Below are 20,884 nucleotides of genomic sequence, written 5' to 3' on the forward strand. Positions count from 1 at the left end.
GATCTGGCAAAACAAGCTGTGTAATGTGACTGGAGCCCAGAAATAGGCTCTTTCCAGTAGCTCCGGTGTTGTCTCTGAACCTCCCTGAAGTGGTTACTGAGCGATGGCTTTTCCTGAGCTGTTGCTTCCCTTCCTGCTTGTTTTCCAGCAGTCTGCTGTTAAACTGAGAAGAGCCACAATGGTTTCATCCAATACCGCCATAACATCAGCATCCCAATAGTTAACCCAATATAGCTCTACAGCAAACATCCCAACAACTGGGTTTAACATGTCCATATATTATGGCAGCTCAGCTACATGTCTGACAGTATGCCATTCCCGGGTGCTATGGATTTTATGAATACAGGACATAGAGAGAGAGAGAGAGAGAGAAAAAACAGAGAGAGAGAGAGAGAGAGAGAGCAATATACTTTCCTGTGTGAAATGAAGTTCCATTTCCATGAATACTCATGCATTTGACTTTGAAATCCACTTCCCGCAAACCCTCATTGTTGCTGAATAACAGGTGCTGCAGTTACTATGTACTAGAGAGTGAGAGCTCAGGGAATGAATATTTTCTATACTGATCCCAATGCCTGTTACCACTCCAGATACAGGCTACAGACTGACAGAACAGAACCTGAGGAGAACCAGTCAGCTATTAACCCAGGGACAGAGGAGCTACTAGACTTTTCTTTGCTGACCAGTGACTGATTGAGGGCTGAGATGCTGCAATCTGTTCAGGTTCTGAAGAAATCCAGATGACAGAGGCTACATTTTAAGTCCCATCTTAAACATGTTTGGGGCTAGCTGGATCTGGGGGAGGGGGTTGATTGGGTCCCATAGTGAGCTAGCAGCAGGCATTTGGAACTGGGCTTGGGTCACACCCCTTTCTAGTAAAAATGTGTATGTCCTTGTTTACCTGGCATGTTCATATCTCATGCCGGAACAGGTGGAGGAGTCCCCATGAGCTGTATCTGAGGAACCAGTTGTGACGGTGCCTCCCATAAGACTTTATGGAATATGCTTATGAATGTATATGTGACATTGCTGGAATCATGTAGCATATCTATGTAAAGTTTATGATCTACTGAATCTATTAACCCTATTTGTATGCATGTATCATTTTTGTACTTGAAGTTAGGAACATTGGCTGTATACTTACTTGATTTTAACTAGCCTAGTAAAGCATTTGGTCAGCTTCTTGAGAAAAGGGCAAAATAATTGCCCAATCAAAAACCACTTAAACCAACAATAAACTTGAAGATGCCAATCCACATCTGAGCCTTCCCAGGAATGTGGCTTGGCTGGTAAAACTGAGTCATGCATGTACATGTGACTGGCCCAGGTGACTCCAAAACTCCATCTTGGAGCTGGGATTCTACACTGGGGGAGGGAGGGGTATCCACCCACAATAGAAAGTCTATTTAAACCCCTGGGAGACCCTTCCATTTTGTCTTCAGCTGGCTCAAGAGATACCCTCTCCACCCCCAGGGATACCTGAAAGAAACTGGATCAAAGGGAGGTGTGTGTGTGGGGGGGAGATTGCTGGACCCAGACTAGAGAGAGACTAGTCTGTAAAAGGAAGCTTTCTGGACCTGCTGAGGTTTTATTTGCATTCAGTTTCTTAGACATAGACTTGCATGTTCTATTTTATTTTACTAGGTGATTCACTTTGTTCTGTCTGTTACTACTTGGAACCACTTAAATCCTACTTTCTGTATTTAATAAAATCACTTTTTACTCATTAATTAACTCAGAGTATGCATTAATACCTGGGAGTTGAGCATCTGAGTGTTAAAGACAGGAACACTTTTGTAAGTTGCTTTCAGTTAAACCTACAGCTGTTAGGGGACGTGGTTTAGACCTGGGTCTTTGTTTGCAGCAGCCTAGCAGGTCTGGCTCAAACCAGGCAGGGCACTGAAGTCCTAAGCTGCCAGGGCAGAAAAGCAGGGGCAGAGGTAGTCTTGGCACATCAGTTGGCAGCCCCAAGGGGGTTTCTGTGATTCAACCCACCACACCAGTGCATCTGCAAGACAGTCACTATTATGTCTGGCTATCTGTGGTGTAACCCTGTTCCTTACAAGAGGAGACTTTGTAGGCCAGTGCAGAGGGAAACAGCATCTCTGCCACTGATGGACTATGTGACCAGAAACGTCCACTAAGTAACCCTCAGTGCTTTCGTTTGTGGGTGCATCGCTTGAGATATGGCCAGAAACACTACATATTTGGATTTTACTGGAAGTCTCATACTATTTCCTGTCTTTCTTAAAGCCCCAACTTCTGGGATCAAGTGACTGTGCGGGAATCTGAGATTTCAGTTTTCTGAAAAAAGTTTCTTTAAAAAAGTCAGTTGCAGAAAACTTGAAACAGATGACCCCAATGGCTCAGAAACCGTGGGGAAATTTAGGCTTGAAATTAGACGAAGGTTTCTAACCGTCAGAGGGGTGAAATTTTGGAACAGCCTTCCGAGGGAAACGGTGGGGGCGAAAGACCTCTCTGGCTTCAAGATTAGGCTAGATAAGTTTATGGAGGGAATGGTTTGATGGGATTACGTGATTCTAATCAATTAGGCAATAACGGCCATCGCTGGTAAAATGAGGGTCTGGCTAGAGAATCTTGCCTGTATGCTCGGGGTTCTGCTGATCGCCATATTTGGGGTCGGGAAGGAATTTTCCTCCAGGGTAGATTGGCAGTAGCCCTGGAGGTTTTTCGCCTTCCTCCGCAGCATAGGGCAGGGGTCGCAAGCTGGAAGATTCTCTGCGACTTGAAGTCTTTAGATCACGATCTGGAGACTTCAACAGCAGAGTTAAGGGAAAGTTGGGGGGGTCAGCTTTTGTGGCCTGCATCATGCGGGAGGTCAGACTAGATGACCATATTGGTCCCTTCTGACCTTAAAGTCTATGAGTCTATGAGTCTATGAGAAACCAAAGGAAAATGGAAAAGAAACTCACATAATGATATTTAGAAATATACTTATTTTTAAATCAATCTCATGATTTTTTTAGGTGATTGACTATACTTGCTGACTGGGGCTGGGTGATACTGCATACCTAGTTCCAAAGCAAAAGTTACAAAAATTAACATTTTTTTTTCAAAGTACATCAGTAAGCCTGCAAAACCATAAGTGGGACCCCTGGACAATTGAGGTGCTAAAGGAGCACTCAAGGAAGATGTTGCTGCTGCAGAGAGGCTAAATGAATTCTTTGCGTTGGTCTTCCCTGCAGAGGATGTGAGGGAGATTCCCACACCTGAGCCATTCTTTTTAGATGACAGATGTGAGGAACTGTCCCACATTGAGGTGTCAATAGAGGTGGTTTTGAAACAAACTGACAAATTAAACAAGGACCAGATGTTATTCACCGAAGAGTTCTGAAGGAACTCAAATACCAAACTGCAGAACTACTAACCGTTTAGTATGTAACCTATCACTTATATCAGCCTTTGTACAAGATGATTGGCAGATAGCTAATGTGCTTCTGATTTTTAAACAAGGCTCCAGAGGCTTTCCTGGCAATTACAGGCCAGAAAGCCTAATTTAAGTAACAGGCAAATTGGTTGACGATCTAGTAAAGAACAGAATAATTAGACACATAGATGAACATGATTTGTTGGGGTAGAATCAACACAGCTTTTCAAAGGGAAATCATGCCTCACCAATCTATTACAATTCTTTGAGGAGGTCAACAAACATGTGGTCAAGGGTGATGCAGGGCAAATAGTGTACTTGGACTTTCAGAAAGCCTTTGACAAGGTCCCTCACCAAAGGCTCTTAAGAAAAATAAGCAGATATGGGGTAAGTTATGGGGAAATGTCACACAGCAGGTTCTCTCCTGTATCAGCAACTGGTGAAGAGCTAGGAAACAAAGTGTAGGACTAAATGGTCAGTTTTCAGAAGGGAGGGAGAGGTAAATAATGGTGTACCCCAGGGGTCTGTACTGGTACCAGTGCTGTTCAACATATTCATAAATGAGCGTGGTGGCAAAATTTGCAGATGATACAAAATGCAGTGTCTGGGCAAGCAAAATGGCAGATGAAGTTCAGTGTTGATAAGTGCAAAGTAATGCACATGGGAAAACATAATCCCAACTATACATATAAAATGGTGGGGTCTAAATGAATTGTTAGCACTCAAGAAAGAGATCTTGGAGTCATTGTGGATAGCTCTCTGAAAACATCCGTTCAATGTGCAGCTGCAGTGAAAAAAAGGTAACAGAATTTTGGAAATCATTAAGAAAGGAATTGGTCATGAGAGAGAACATATCATATAGCCCCTGTATAAATCCATGGTATACCCACACCTTAAATATTTTTTTTTTAAATTTCGGTTGCCCCATCTAAAAAAAAAACCATATATTTCAATGGGAAAATACAGAGAAGGGCATCACAAATTTTGGGGTATGGAACTGCTTCCATATGAAGATAGATTAAAAAGACTGGGACTGTTAAGTTTGGAAAAGAAATGAGTAAGCGGGGATATGATAGAGGCCTAATCATGAGTGGTGTGAAGAAAGTGAATCAGGAAGTGTTATTTACCCCTTCACATGAATAAGGGGTCACCTAATGAAGTTAATAGGCAGCAGGTTTGAAAGAAACAAAAGAAAGTACTTTTTCACACAACGCACAGTCAGCCTGAGGAACACACTGCCAAGGGATGCTATGAAGGCTAAAAGTATAACTGATCCAAAAAGAATTAGGTACGTTGATGGAGGATTCATAGATTCATAGATTCTAGGACCGTAAGGGACATTGAGAGGTCATCGAGTCAAGTCCCCTGCCCTCATGGCAGGACCAAATACTGTCTAGATCATCCCTGATAAACATTTATCTAACCAACTCTTAAATATCTCCAGAGATGGAGATTCCACAACCTCCCTAGGCAATTTATTCCAGTGTTTAACCACCCTGACAGTTAGGAACTTTTTCCTAATGTCCAACCTAAACCTCCCTTCCTGCAGTTTAAGCCCATTGCTCCTTGTTCTATCCTTAGCGGCTAAGATGAACAAGTTTTCTCCCTCCTCCTTATGACACCCTTTTAGATACCTGAAAAGGATAGGTCCATCAATAGCTGTTAGTCAAGCTGGTCAGGGATACAGCCCCATCCTCTGGGTGTCTCTAACCCTCTGACTGCTGGAAACTGGGAGCAGATAACAGCGTATTGATCACTCGATAATTGCCCTGTTTTGTTCGTTCCCTGTGAAGAATGTACAGGCTATTGTCAGAAGACAGGACACTGGGCTAGATGGAACAACGGTCTGACCAAATATGGCCGTTCTTATGTTCCTAAATTGTTCCACTCATGGAGGGACTACTGCAGACCAGCCTTTTTGAGGGGCTCCCTCTGCTGACATAGCCACCCTAGCAGACCTTCAGGGGCTGCTCTGTGTAAGAAGCTGATGCCACTTAGGATCATAGTTCTATAGCACGAGGGACAGAGGCTCATGGGCTGAGCTAGAGCTGGGCTGGAAAACAGAGTCGTCGTCGTCCCCCCTCCCACCCCATGAAAAATTTTGATCCAAACTAAAATGTTTCCTTTACATCCTTTTTTGGGGTGAGGTTTCATACAGAACGGATAATTTTTCTCTGTACGCTCAGCTGCCATGATGCTGCCCAGCTGTCAGGATCCCCAAAAGAAATTGGAAGTTTTTCATCTGCCTCTTCCTTATAACATAAATGAAGGTGGCACTGACCGAGTCTATGGCTGCACTCTGGGCATGGAAAGGTCTAAACTTCCCAACCAGTCTAGGGCTGGGGTATTCTACCCATTGGCTACTCTAACCAGCTTTCCCATCTCTGTGCAGCCCCCTCCACCCTGTACAACGCCCCCTTTAGCAGATCTTGCGGGCAGTGGCTGCTGTGACAGGCCCTGGTAGCACATCCCTCATGAACCTGTGCTAGCAGGGAGCTGGAGAGGGTCCTAGAGCAGATGTGGAGGCTCAGAGATTGGAGTTGGGTGGGCCTAGCTACCAATGGATCACTGAGATCTGTGCCTAACTTTGAGGATCCCTGGATTCTGGGGGTCACTGTTTATTCCCCAGGGAAAAGGGAAGGGACCTCTCCTATGAGAACAATCTGAGGGAATTTTCCCTGTAGAGAGGCTTGTGGAATCTTCCTTCCCTGGCTGCACCTTGGGTTTGCAATGCAGGAAGGGGGGCTGCTGGGGAGAAATCTGAATCTATATTTATTTATTTATTTATTTATTTCAGCAAGACCACAGTTGTGACAGCATCATCGTTACCACTCGGCTGCACCCAAGGTAGTCATGTGACTAATAGGAACCATATGAACAGTGCCGACAAACCCGGATTCCAGGAATAGAGCCTGCAGTAGTGCTGGCGTTGCAGTCCGGTTGGGTAGGATCACCACACGTCCCGTGTGATTTGGCCTCCTGCATTTTGATCTTGGCGGTGAAGGGGGTTAAAGCTGGTGCACACTAAGCCAAGCAGCCGAGGTTCACTAATGGCCAGGGGCCCCCCAGGGAATGTGCAGGCATGCTTCATAAAGACAGTTCCCTGCCTATCTGAACAGATACTGCTTGCTGCCCATGTAACCTCTTCGATGACTCCTTGTCCTTTAGGGTGAAGACCTCTGGTGTCAGCAGCTCCCCTTCTAGCAAGAATTGGGTATGTTGGCAAGTTTCACCATTTTTGAAATGCAAAGTTTAGGGTAAAGACTGCAAGCTGGTTCCATTTGCAGATGTTCTGTGCAGTGGCAGAGGACTCAACTGGGCTGTCGGGGTGACTCAGTGATGGGGCTGGAGGGTAGCACTAGGTAGCATGGGAACCCCTCCCCTACATGTAGCCAAGATCTTAGGTGGGCAATTCAAGATACACAGAAATCTGAGATTCAAAGCGAGCTCAGATTGTTAAAAACCCAGGTCCCATTTCTAGAGGTGTCGTGTGCTCTAGGACCGATCCTGCCAGGGCTGAGCGAGACGATACCCCGCAGAATATCAGTGACTAGTTCCCAAATTGCCTCAGGTCTATTTGCTCCTGAAAATTGTATCAGCAAATGCATTTTCAAAGGTTTTATTCTCTGGCTTGACTGTGAATGCAGGAATCCAGAGCTGTGTTGCTCTGTGGTAATAGGGCTGATAAGTCATATTTCTTTTTCCTGATTGGCTGAGGGATCCAGGTTTTCTACCCCGTAGATACCCCTCAGAGTTACAGGGTTACTGGCATCTCTGCCCCCTCTCTGGTCTCCGAGTGCCAGATGTCAGGCCTTGTAGCCTTCCCTGTGATGGGGCCAGATGTCAAGCATGGGGTGGAATCCCACGAACCTGCCATCCTCAGACGGGACCCTTTGTAGCCTTCGCTCTCATGAGGTGGAAATTCAGGATCCTCCACCCTCAGGCTGGGCCCTGGGCTACAGCACACTGCGGGGGGACTGTGCTTGCCCAGCAGGTCTGAGTGGGTTCGGCACCTGTGGTTCTTCCCTTTGGGAGTCTGTGAACAGTCATGAGACAAGTGACCAGCCAGCCTTCCTGAAACAAAATACTGTTTAATCTGAACTGCAGGAATAAAGTATAACATGGGAGAATAAGAAGTTCTCTGACCCCAAGCCCTCCCACTCTGACGGGGTCCCAGGCAGGCCGAGAGCCTTCCGATTTCCCCAGCGGTGTCTGTGCCTGTCAGTCTGAAAATTTTCTCAGCAACAGCTGCCCCACCTCTGGACAGACTCCCAGCGCTGGCAAAACAAGCTGTGTAACATGGCTGGAGCCTGGAAATAGGCTCTTCTCAGCTTGTAGCTCCGGTGTTGTCTCCCAGCTTCTCTGAAGAGCTTACTGAGAGATGGCTTTTCTTGATCTCTTGCTTCCCTTCCTGCTTGTTCTCCACCAGCCTGCTATTAAACTACGAAGAGCCATAATACAGCCATAACATAAACATCCCAATAGTTAATCCTATGTAGCTATACAGCAAACATCCCCAGAACTGGGTTTAACACACACATTCATTATAGCAGCTCAGCTCTATGTCAGTCACAATGCCGGTCCTGAGTGCTACAGATTTTATAAATACAGGTCATAGACAGTGAGAGAGAGAGAGAGAGAGAGAGAGAGAAACTACTTACCTGTGGGAAATGAAGTTGCATTTCCATGAATACTCATGCATTTGACTTTCAAATCCACTTCCTGCAAACCCCATCTTGCATGAATAACAGGTGCTGGGGTTATTATGTTCTAGAGAGTGAGAGCTCAGGGAATAAATATTTTCTATATTGATTCGAATGCCTGTTACCACTCCGGATACAGGTTGCAGACTGACAGAATAGAACCTGAGGAGAACCAGTCAGCTATTAACCCAGGGACAGAGGAGCTACTAGACTTTTGTTTGCTGACAAGTGACTGAATGAGGGCTGAGACACTGTGATCTTATCAGGTTCTGAAGAAATATAGATGACAGATGCTACATTTTAAGTCCCACTCTAACCTGAGAAATCACCTCTGAAAGAAGATCAGAAGCAAAAGAATGGGTTGATGTATAGATGTATAAATGTTATGCCATTTCATTGTAATACAAAAATTACAAACCAAACATTCATGACATGCCTGTATATCTAAAGCAAGAAGCAGAGTTGTTGGAATCTCTACAGGAAGGGGCAGCAGTAACGTTACTGGTTACTGCTTAATGGCTTTGGCTTTAGAAAGTATTTCAGAAGTGCTCCACGTACTGTCTGCAGTGGGTTTGTGCTATTAACTCTTTGTTCAGTGAACAGTTCTATGATACTGTCTCCTGGTAACTGACCAGAAGCTTTTTCTAACGCTTCCATTCAGGGTTGTCCATTCAATCACTCTCCAATACATGTGCAAGGACATAAGAGCAAAAGACTTTCCAAAAAGTCCTGAGAGACCAGAACCACTGGTCTGTGTTTCAGCAAAGAGTAGAGCTGAGGTGCAAGAAAGGGGAGTGTAATAGTGGTTGTAAGCAATTTACGCCCCTTACATTTTACATGAGCATGGCTGACGTGACTTGCACACTCTGCTGGATATTAGAGCAAACAGAGTTTTTGCACGATTTACCCATTTTTGCCACCAACCCCTTCCCCACCCAACTGAGGTAACACTCTGTGTTAGCTTGTAACTTGCCAGATATCTACAGACCCCTGCATGGGGAGAGGATTCAGTTCCTGAGAGCATGATGAGAGGCCTGTAGGATGATTGAACTCTTTGGATTCAGTCAATCCTGGGCAGGCAAAGCACCTCAGCTTCAGATTCTTGGGGCTCTGAGTATATCACCACGAGCACTTGTTAAGGGAAAGTTAACAGAGCCTGGTTCACACATGTAAATCTGAAGTGCGGTAGTTTAAGTCAATGTTATTGAATTAAAATCCTAGCTCTAAGAATTTATCCTATCTGCTGCAAAGAGGAAGTGGCTCAATTTGGACTTTCAGGCATGGAGAAAAAAAATATAATGAGGCAATGAAACACATTTATAAATTGCTTTAATGCAGAACAGATAAATACAATGATCATTTTCCTCGTGAATTTCCAATGTGTTTACCCACATATCATGATACAGTAGGCCACACTCAGAAGTGGAGGGCCAGAAAGGTGTCTGTGGTAAGGTCAATATTGTAAAATCATGCAGTGTTCAAGCAGGCTGTGGAACTCCAAGCCACAAGACATCATTGGGCCAAGAGCTTAGCCGGATTGAAAGAGGGACTGGATGTTTATGTGGGTTACCAGAAAATCCAATTCCAGTATTGAGGGTTGTTTTAAAAACTCTTGGAAGGGCTCTAAACCTTCCTGATTTACATCACAAAATATGTCTAGCTAGTGGGCGTCAGGAGGAAACTTTCCCTGGGAGCAGATTATCTCAGAGCTGCCTATTACAGGGCTCCTTCCACCTTCCTCTGGAGCTTCTGGAACTGGCCACTGGATACTGGACTAGATGGACTGCAGGTCTGATCCAGTTGGGCAGTGCCTATCTTCCTATCAGTTATGTAAATCCAAGACTGTTTTTGATGATTCTCCTTGAGCTTCTGGGAGTCTTTAGACTTGCACTGAGAGCAGAAAAATGTCTCGTTAAATATCATCTAGTCTCCTGTTCTTTTTCCTTTCAGGAAGGAAAGTTCAAAACTCCAGGGATCTGCCCAGTACATAATGTCAGCTATCAATGACACCAAATTCAAATCTGCAGTGTTCCTGCTCACTGGGATACCTGGGCACGAAGACCTCCATCTCTGGATCTCCATCCTCTTTTGTTTCATGTATGTTATTTCAATATTAGGAAATTCACTCATTCTGTTCATTATAAAAACAGATCCAAGCCTCCATGAGCCCATGTATATTTTCCTTTCCATGTTGGCCGTCACAGACCTTGGCTTATCGATAGTCACAATACCAACGATCCTGGGCATATTCTTGTTTAACTCTAGGGAGATAAGCTTTGATGCCTGTTTTGCCCAGCTGTTCTTCATCCACTTGCTTCAATTCATTGAATCCTCCATGCTCTTGCTCATGGCCTTTGACCGCTTCGTCGCGATCTCTAACCCTCTGAGATATGCTTCCATCTTAACCCTGCAGAGAATAGCGAAGATGGGACTGGTGTGTGTGCTAAGAGGGTTGGCTGTAGTAGTCCCAGTCCCCTTTCTCCTAAAACAGTTCCAATATTGTCGAGCCAATGTCCTCTCCCATTCCTACTGCCTGCACCAGGACGTTATTAAGATGGCTTGTTCTGACATCACATTCAATAGCATCTATGGCTTGGCTGTTACACTCTTAACGGTGGGTTTGGACTCGCTTCTCATCTTCCTCTCTTATGTGATGATCCTCAAAACAGTGCTGAGCATCGCGTCTCCTGCGGAGTGCCTCAGAGCCTTGAACACCTGCGTCGCCCACCTCTGCGCCGTCCTGCTCTTCTACACTCCAGAAATTGGCTTGTCTGTGTTACACAGATTTGGGAAGGGCTCTTCTCCCTTGCTTCAGATTCTCTTGGGCTACATTTACTTGCTGGTCCCACCTCTGATTAATCCAATCGTGTACAGCGTGAAAAGCAAACACCTTCGTGAGAGGATAATCAGGGTGTTAATCAAATGAAGGGTCAGTTCATCACCTGGCTCCAGGACTGGGGACACGGGGGACAAAAAACACAGGCCACCTAATCCAACCTGGACTCTTCCATCTGAGATGACATGATCTACTAATCTCCACTCTGTAGAGAAAGGTTCAGGTGGGGTCTAAGGACAAAGGCTGTTGAAAGAGTACAGCTCACTGGGGGATGGAGACTGAGGCAGGCAGCAGCATTTACAGAGTGACTGTGTTCGTGGAGAGCCAGGGGACTGGTGGGATGTTGGCCCATAAAGAGCCATATCAGTGGCTGCTCCCCTCTCAGAACTCCTGTCTATACAGTCAATAAAGAGAAGGGATATGGATGTTGGTTCCCATTACACCTGGCCTGTCATTGTCCCGTCTCTGGTTAAACATTTATGAGCCATGAAAACAGCTGCAGAGCTGTTCTGCAGTCACAGTCCTAGCACTTCCTGAGCGCTCTGGGTACTGTGTGATTCGTGGACGCTGCACCAGCTGTGCACAGGAGCTATTCAAGGTACAAGGACACTCACCCTTCCCCTACACCCTCAGCCAGGTGTTTGTGACTGAGTCGTGTCAGAGACATGATTAATACAGGAGCCCCAGGAGAAGCCATTCAGGCAGCCCACCCTTGCCACCCCTGTTGATGGCTCTGTACACACCACACGCCTGCTGATCCCAACCCCAGACGGCCATAATGCCACCAAGGCAGAGCAGAGCTGCGGTGTGAGTGTGGGTCTGACACACAGGAGTCTTGGCAAGAGACTAATGCAAAGTGGTGGAAACAGGCCTCAGCTCCCCAAGAGAGGCACGGTTAGCTCCTATCCCAGCCCAGCCCATTCAGTGTAGGGAGACAACCTTTTCCAATGGGAAAAGTAGGACACATGTAGGATCTCCATCTCTTCTCTGACCCCGCCCCTGCCCCTCTTCTTCCCTTCAAATCTCCACGCCCTGCCCCATCTCTTTCGCCCAAGCCCTACCCACTGGCTAGGCCAGAAGCCAGACCCAGGCTGAGGTAAGAGCTGCCCAGGGAGAAAGGGCTACGGGGGGGGGGGGGGGACCCTGGAACCTCCACCTGCCCTGGGATGGTGGCAGGGCCTTGGGGGAAAGAGGACCAGGGGAAGGGCCTCATTGTGAAGGGGACCTAAGTACCTACTCAGCCCTCCCTCCCACCAGGAAGAGCTGGCACCGCCCATGAGTGCCAGGTAGGCATGGAGCGGTACTGCAAAGAATTCAGACTTGGACAGAGTGAGCTGTGCTCTTAGGAGCCGTTTCGAAGGGGTGGTGATCAGCCCAGCCCCCAGGCTGCTCTAAACTCCGCTGAGGCAGGTGGAGAACAGGCCAGAGAATCAAACCCTTGTTGTCACTGGCTCTGGTGCATCAGAGAATCCAGCCGTGTCTGTCACGGCTTGGAAGGCTGGTCCTGTGGTCTAGCACTGCTGTGTGACTCAAGAGATTTGAGTTTGATGCCCTTGCAATATGTGACCATGGGCAAGCCATTGGCTGTCTCTGAGCCTCTGCTCAGGTGGATAATAGCCCTGCCCTGCCTCACTGCAGTGGCGGGAGGATAAGTACATTCAAGGTGTTCAGATACTGTGAGACCCTAAGAACAGGGCTATGTCAGCATTCCACAGAGCAACAACTTTGTCTATAAAAGGCCTCTTACCACAGCCCCCTATGACAGCTGGTTCTGGGAAGCCCCATGAGTCCATCACCTTGGTGTCTGTGGAAGATGTGGGAGTGCTCAGGGATGACAGTGAGGGGTAGGTAGTGGATTTCATTTGTCTTTGGTGCCTGAGACGTTGCAGTGCACCTGCATCAGGTTTTCTAGCTTTTCAACAACTCACTTTAGAAAAAAATAAAGTTTTTTAAAAAACTAAAAGCTGAGATTCCTGTTCAGTTTCTTGATTCCAGAAGTTGGGGCTTTAAGAACGACAGGAAATAGTGTGAGACTCCCAATAAAATCCTAAGAGGGGGGTGCTGCTGGCCTCATCACAAGCAGAACACCCACAAACAAAGGTTCTGAGGGTTAGTTAGTGGACAGGTCATGCAATTGGTCAGTGGAAGAAACACTGTTTCCCTCTGCACTGGCTTACAGAGCCTCTGTTGTAAGGAACAGGGTTATGCCACAGATAGCCGGACATAACAGTGACGGGCTCGCAGAGCCACTGGTACCTGAGGCACAGCGCAGAGGGACTATCCTCATGTTGAGTCATGAGACATGCACATGCCGGGTAGGCAAGGCCATGCAAATTCTTAATAGAAAAGGGTGTGACCCAAACCCAGCTCCAAATGCCTGCTCCTAGCTCTCATTGGGACCTCAAACAACCCCCTCTCCCAGATCCAGCTACTCCCAGCTACTTGGTGATGTTGGAAATTTCGATGCAGGGTGGAAGGTCTATTTCCAGCACTAGAGTGGCTCTCATTGCTCATGGAGCAGATGGGGTCTGGATCAGACAGACATGCATCGCAGCAGGGCTCTGTTTGGCCAGGCAACACTCTCCAGATCCTTCTCTCTCTGAAAACACATCCTGATTCCCCCTCTTACTGCCGAGCTGCAGGAGGGGCCCAGAACTCCCTCATCAAAGGGGGCTGTGCAAATGACAGGCCTCATCCCCAAGGGGTGTTGGGAAGAGTTCAGGTTCTCCACCCGGTGCCCCAAATTACCTGTATGAGGCAAACAGAGTTGAAATCTCTCTACGGCACTTAGCTCTGATCCCAATTATTGTAGAGTTCGAGCAGCTTTCAATCAGTAGCATATTTACCAGCACAACACCCCTTGCGGTAGGACAGAGCTATTAACACCACTGGGCAGAACTTCCCCTGCTGGTGACACCCATATTCCGAAAGAGGACACAGCCCCCTGCCCTACACTACATGGCCCCAGCGCCAGGCCCTTAAAGAAACGGTAGCCTGGGGTTTCCCAAAGCTTTAACTATTACCAAGGACCATCTTCCTTTCTCCCAGTAGCTGCCTCTACTAGGCCTCTGTCAGCTCCAAAAGTCACAGGAAGCTTAAAGGGCCACACCCTGGAGCAAAGGTTGACTGACCCCTCTAATCTTTCCTACCCTTAAAGGGGAGAGTCTCCAACAAACCATCTCCAATAACCACTGAATTAGGGTGATCACCCATCCCGAACTGGGTGGCAGAGTCCCAAGATGCAGGTTTGACTCCTGGTCCCAGGCTAAATGACTCCAGGATAACATCTGTCCCAAATTCCTTGTAGTGATGATCCACAACTCCCTTTTCCAGGTAGGGAGGCTGAGGTGGTCCTTAGCGCCCCCTCGCTATGAAGCCCTGCCCCCTGCTCCTCTTTCCCCAGAGGCCCTGCTCCGAGCTCAAGGCAGGTGGACGGTCCACGGTTCTCCACAGCGGGCCGGGATCCCTGGGATGTTCTTATCAAGGCCTGGCTCTGTGTTCTGGCCTGTCCAGTGAGTGGGGTTTGGGGGGAAGCAGAGGGGCAGGGGTGAGTCATAGAGGTGGTGGGGCTCCTGCCTGTGTCCTGCTTTTGCCTTTTGAAAAGGTGATCACCCTACAGTGAATGGGCTGTTCTGTGCTAGGAGCTAGTTGTGCCTCTGTTGGGGAGCAGAGGACCGTTTCCACCCCTTTGCAAGCAGCTGGTGTTACCCGGGGTCCTTTCAACCCAAAGCTCTTGGTAACTTTACTCTGTGCGAGGAGGTGTCAGGAAATAAATCAGGGGAGACACGGCCGTCCGACCGATAGATGGCTGACACAAACAGGACAACACAAGAATGCTTTCACTTAAAGCTAAACTTTACTAGTCTCAAGCACTTACACACATCCACGACAAGTTAGTAAAACACCCCCAACCCTTGATAATTACCAAAGCTGAATGTGGCTTTCGAGTGGCACAGTGGGAGCCCATCTGCCACTGAGGAACACAAGATGCATCCAGAGGGAGAGTAGAGTCCTGAAGAGTCCCCCAGAGGAGTCCCACTATCTCAAGCTTTTTCCCCTTATTTATACACTAGTAATAGAATGACATGTCCCTTAAAGAAACCTTGTTAAGTAAGCAGTTTCAAGCAAGAGGTTTCTTCTGATTATTGATTAACCAGGTGTGGGTTTTTCCAGAGTCTGCAGCTCTGAGACCCCAATAGACATTCCTGCTCTTTTAAAATGCCTGCATCAGCAACTTCAACACAATTCTTATCAGGAAGGATGCGGGGGCAAGCTGCCCTTTCCGTGGCACCCCAAACCCCCTCCCCTCCTGCCTTGGTCAAGCTGAGTTTGCTGACTGGCCAATTTACAGCTTGCTGACTAGGCTTTTTAACAATAAGCCATAGTGGTTTCAGGCACTTTACTGGTTTGCCAAAGTCTCCCCGTACACTGGGGCTCACAAACAGAGGAGACTGGGGGGGAACCTGGGCCTGTGTCTCTTGCCAGGACTCCTATGTGTCAGACCTTCATTCACACTCGCAGCTCTGCCCTGCCTTGGGGGTATTACGGTCAGCTGGGAGTGCACTACATAGGTGTGCGGTGTGCAGAGCCATCAATGGGAGCAGAGAGGGTGCACTGCCTACATGGCTTTTCCTGGAGCTCCTGTGTTAATCAGGTCTCTGACATGACTCAGTCACAAGCAACTGGCTGAGGGAGTAGGGAAAGGGTGGGTGTCCATGCCCCTTGCATAGGCACCAACTTTCCCTCTGGCCTGTGGGTGCTTAACCCCCATCCGCCCCTGGCCCGTCCTCTTCCCCATGCCTGCACCACCCTCGTCCCGCCCCCATTCCACCCCTTCCCCAAAGTCCCCGCCCCCTTCCCGCCTCTTCTCCACCTCCTCCCCCTCCCTCCCAGAATGTCCTAAGTGCCGCCAAACAGCTGTTAGGCGACGGGGAGGTGGAAGGGGCTGTAAGGGAGGGGGAGGAGCAGGGACACGGCGTACTGGGGGGGAGAAGGAAGCGAGGAGGGGGGAGCTTGGCTGGTGGGTGCGGAGCACCCACTAATTTTTCCCTGTGGGTGCTCCACCCCCGGAGCACTCACGGAGCCAGCGCCTGTGGCCCCTTGAATATGCCCTGTCCACACCATGGATCACGCAGCACCCAGAGCACTCAGGAAGGATCAGGACTCTGCAGCTTTTCTCATGGCCCATGGATGTTTAATCAGAGATGGGACAGTGACAGGCCAGGTGTAATGGAAAACAACATCCACGTCCCTTCTCTTTATTGACTGTATCGAGAGGAATTCTGAGGTCGGAGTAGCCACCGATACGGCTCTTTATGGGCCAACAAACCACCGGTGCCCTGGCTCTCCACTAACACAGTCACTTTGTAAATGCTGCTGCCTGCCTCGGTGTCCTTCCCCCAGTGCACTGTCCTCCCTGGACCAGCCCCTCTCCCATAGCTCAAGGCCTTAGACCCTGTCTGAAACTCGTTCAACAGAATGGAGTTTAGTAGCTCATATATTCTTGGATCTAAGAGTCCAGGATGGAATTGGTGGCCCGTGTTTATCATCTCCCATGGCAGCAGTGCTGGAGCTAGTTCACGAACTGACCCTTCACTTGACAAATGACCTAATTATCCTCGCAAGAAGGTGTTTGCTTGTCATGCTGTACATGATTGTATTTATCAGGGGTGGGACCGGCAGGTAGACATAACTCAGGACCATTTGAAGCAAGTGAGAAGAGCTATTTCCAAATCTATGTATCACAGCCAGGCCAATATCTGGCGTATAGAAGACCAGGATGGCGCAGAGGTGGGAGACACAGGTGTTCAAGGCCCTGAGGCACTCCGTGTGGGATGCGATGCTCAGCACTGTTTTGAGAATCATCACATAAGAGAGGAAGATGAGCAGCGAGTCCAATCCCATTGTTAGAGTTTAGTAAACAAGCCATAGATGCTGTTCACTCTGATATCTGAACAATCCATCTTCATGACCTCCTGGTGCAGGCAGTAGGAATGGGAGAGGACATTGTCTTGACAGTAGTGGAACCATTTCAGTAGTGAGAATATTACAGCCAATCCTCTTATCACAAACATGAGTCCCATCTTGGTTATTTTCTGCAGGGTTAAGATGGAAGCATATCTCATCGGGGTAAAAGATTGCGATGAAGCAGTCAAAGGCCATCAACAAGAGCACGGAGGATTCAATGAATTGAAGCAAGTGGATGAAGAACAGCTGGGGTAAACAGGCATTGAAGCTGATCTCCCTAGAGTTAAACAAGAATATGCCCAGTATTGTCGGTATAGTGGATATTGAAAAGCCAAAGTCTGTGATGGCCAACATGGAAAGGAAAATGTACCTGGGCTAATGGAGGCTTGGAACTGTTTCAATAATGAACAGAATGACTGAATTTACTAATATAGAAACAGCATACATTAAGCAGAAAGGGATAGAGACCCAGAGATGGATGTCTTCCTGCCCAGGTATCCCAGTGAGAAGGAACACTGCAGATTTGAAGTTGGTGTCATTTACAGCTGGCATAATGGATTAGACAGGTCCGAGGAATTTCAACTTTCCTTCCTGAAAGGAAAAAGTACAGGAGGCTTGATGATATTTAACTAGACAGGCAATGTGGCATCAGCACTGCCTAGCCTGCTTGATGGCCCATTAAGGACCATCAGCTATACAACTGACCCATTGAGAAACGGCAGATACACCTTGTGACTCAGCAAGGCATGCAGAGACATGCCTATGGACAGAACTCTAAGGCTTCCAAGCCATGTGCTGGGCAGGTTGTGTTTGAAACAAAGGAAGCACAGGCCACATGGCAAGAGACTATAAAAGGCAGCTGCATCTTCTCCATTTTGTCTTCAATCCTGCTTCTTACCTCTGGAGGAACTTTGCTACAAACAGAAGCTCTGAACAATGGACTGAATGACCCATCCAAGCTGTGGATGTACTCCAGAGACTTAACTTAAGCCAGCAGTTTATTCTATCACTGCTACAAGCCTGAAACAAGAACTTTGCCATTACTGTATATAATTAATTTTATTTAACCAATTTTAATTTTATAGATATTTCTTTCTTTTAATGAATAAACCTTTAGATTTTAGAGTCTAAAGGATTGGCAACAGAGTGATTCATGGGTAAGGTCTGACTTGTGTATTGACCTGAGTCTTAGGCCTGGTCCTTTGGGATCAGGAGAACCTTTTTTCTTTTACTGGGGTATTGTTTTCACAACCAATCATCCCCATAAGGAGTGGTACTGGTGGTGATACTGGGAAACTGGAGTGTCTGAGGGAATTGCTTGTATGACTTCTGGTTAGCCAGTGGGGTGAAACCGAAGTCCTCTCTGTTTGGCTGGTTTGGTGTGCCTTACTAGTAAAGGACCCGTAGCCTTGGGTTGTGACTGCCCGGCTCCAAGCACTTTATCCTGAATTGATACTCTCAGTTGTGTCCTGCCAAAGGCCGCATTGTTAAAAGGTAGCCCATGTTTTTGGTCTCCCATGTCACCAGCGTTGGAATCAGGTGATGAACTGACCCTTCACTTGACGAACACCCTGATTATCCTTGCACGAAGGTGTTTGCTTTTCACACTGTACACAATTGGGTTAATCAGGGGTGGGACCAGCAGGTAGATGTAACCCAGGAGAATCTGAATTAAGGGAGAAGAGCCCTTCCCGAATCTGTGTATCACAGACAGGCCAATCATTGGCGTATAGAAGAGTAGGACGGCGCAGAGGTGGGAAACACAGGTGTTCAGGGCCCTGAGGCACTCAGCATTGGATGCAATGATCAGCACTGTTTTGAGGATCATAACATAAGAGAGGAAGATGAGCAGCGAGTCCAACCCCACCGTTAAGAGTGCAACAGACAAACCATAGATGCTGTTGACTGTGATATCCGAGCAAGCCATCTTCATGACCTCCTGGTGCAGGCAGTAGGAATGGGAGAGGACATTTGTTCGACAGTATTGGAACTGTTTCAGGAGAAAGGGGAGTGGGAATATTATTGCCACCCCTTTCAGCACAAACACCAGTCCCATCTTGTGTATTCTCTGTGGGTTTAAGATGGAAGCATATTTCAGCGGGTCATGGATCGCGATGAAGCGGTCAAAGGCCATCAACAACAGCACGGAGGATTCAGTGCACTGAAGCGAGTGGATGAAGAACAGCTGCACAAAACAGGCATTGAAGCTGATCTCCCTAGAGTTAAACAAGAATATACCCAGTGTTGTCGACATGGTGGCTATCAATAAACCAAGGTCTGTGATGGCCAACATAGAAAGGAAAATGTACATGGGCTCATGAAGGCTTGGTTCTGTTTTTATAATGAACAGGATGACTGAATTTCCTAATATCGAAATAACATATGTTAAGCAGAATGTGATAGAGATCCAGAGATGGACGTCTTCCTGACCAGGTATCCCGGTGAGAAGGAACACTGCAGAGTTGAATTTGGTGTTATTGACAGCTGACATAATGGACTGGGCAGGTCAGAGGAATTTTGAATTTTCCTTCCTGAAAGAAAAAAGAACAAGAGACTAAATTATATTTAAATAGATATCTTTCTCCTCTCAGTGCAAGTCTAGAGACTCCCAGGAGCTCAAGGAAGATAAGCAAAAACATAGTTTTGGATTTACAGCAGTAGGAAGACTGGATCAGACCAGCAGTCCATCTAGCCCAATATCCAGTGTCCAGTTCCAGATGCTTCATAGGAAGGTGGGAAAAGCCCTGCAATAGGCAGCTATGAGATAACCTGCTCCCCGGGATAGTTTCCCCCTTACACCCACTAAACTCATTTTTTGATATAAATCAAGAAGGTTTAGATCTCTTCCAAGACTTTTTAAAACCACCCTCACCACTGTAATTGTATTTTCCAGTTACCCATATAAACATACAGTCCCTCTTTGAAACCTGCTAAGCTTTTGGCCCCATTGATATTTTGTGTTTGGGAGTTCTACAGCCTACTTGAGTGCTGTGTAATTTTCAGTTGTGAATTTACCACTGACAACCTTTCACCACTTCTGAGTATGGCCCATTATATGATGATGTATTTATGAACACATGGCAAGTGCATGGTGAAAACGGTCATTGTATTTATCTGTCCATCTGTCCTGCATTGTGTATATATATATATATAAAATTTTCTCCACTCCAGAGAGTCCAAATTAAGCTACTTCCTCTTTGCAGTACATGAGAGAAATTCTTAGGGCAAGGATTTTAATTCAATAATTGTGACTTCAATTGTGTCATTCCAGATTTACATTTGTAAATTCAGTCAGAACCGGGCTATATTAACTTTCCCTTACCAAATACTGCCCTGTGATACACTCTGACCCCCAAGCATCCCTCCAACAGGTGCTGAAGTGCTTTGCCTGGCCAATTTTGACTGAATCCAGAAGGTTTGATCAGACTACAGGCTTCTCTTCTTCCTCACAGGACCTTCATCCACCCCCATGCAAGGGTCTATAGATATCTGGAACTTACAAGCTAACACAGAGGGCTAGTTCACCTGGGCGGTGGAGAAGTTGTTGTCACAAATGAGTGAATAGTGCAAACGCTAGGGTTGCACTACTATCTACTTGAGTGTGCAAGTTACTTTAGCCACGCTCGTGTCACTGTAGATAGGCATAAATTACATACAACCACTAATACACTCCCCTTTCCTGTACTTCAGCTCTGCTCTGCTGAAACAGAGGCCAGTGGTTCTGTTCTCTCATGACCTTTTGAAAAGTCTTGCACAGGTATTGCAAAGGAATTATGTTCATGACCCTCAATGTAAGTTTAAGATAAAGCTTCTGGTCAGTTACCCGGGGATGGTATGATACAACTGTTCACTGAATAAAGAGTTAATGGCACAAACCCATTGCAAACAGTATGTTCAGAACTACTTTGTAAAGCAAAAGCCATTAAGCAATAAAGCTACCACTCCTCCCTCCTGTAGAGATTCCAACAACTCTGCTTCTGGCTTTCATGC

General features: G+C 46.9%; 1 protein-coding gene and 2 pseudogenes across 1 annotated transcript; 1 reads left to right on the top strand and 2 right to left on the bottom strand.

Moving 5' to 3' along the window:
* The first annotated feature begins 9,113 nt into the window (after window positions 1-9,113).
* Window positions 9,114-11,017, top strand: LOC112119511 (annotated as a pseudogene).
* A 5,502-nt stretch (window positions 11,018-16,519) lies between these two features.
* Window positions 16,520-17,446, bottom strand: LOC112119497 (annotated as a pseudogene).
* A 1,003-nt stretch (window positions 17,447-18,449) lies between these two features.
* On the bottom strand, window positions 18,450-19,385 carry LOC112119505 (olfactory receptor 51G2-like). The gene has a single exon (XM_024218182.1). It carries the CDS (start codon window positions 19,383-19,385, stop codon window positions 18,450-18,452), a length of 936 nt encoding a protein of 311 aa, XP_024073950.1.
* Between the last annotated feature and the right edge of the window lie 1,499 nt (window positions 19,386-20,884).

This window comes from Terrapene carolina, unplaced genomic scaffold (assembly GCF_002925995.2).
Source record: "Terrapene carolina triunguis isolate 2854851 unplaced genomic scaffold, T_m_triunguis-2.0 Scaffold511, whole genome shotgun sequence".
In the NCBI taxonomy this organism is placed as follows: Eukaryota; Metazoa; Chordata; order Testudines; family Emydidae; genus Terrapene; species Terrapene triunguis.

Coding starts and splice junctions, on each gene's coding strand:
- LOC112119505 (XM_024218182.1), bottom strand. CDS start 19,385: ATGTCAGCTGTCAATAACACCAAATTCAACTCTGCAGTGTTCCTTCTC.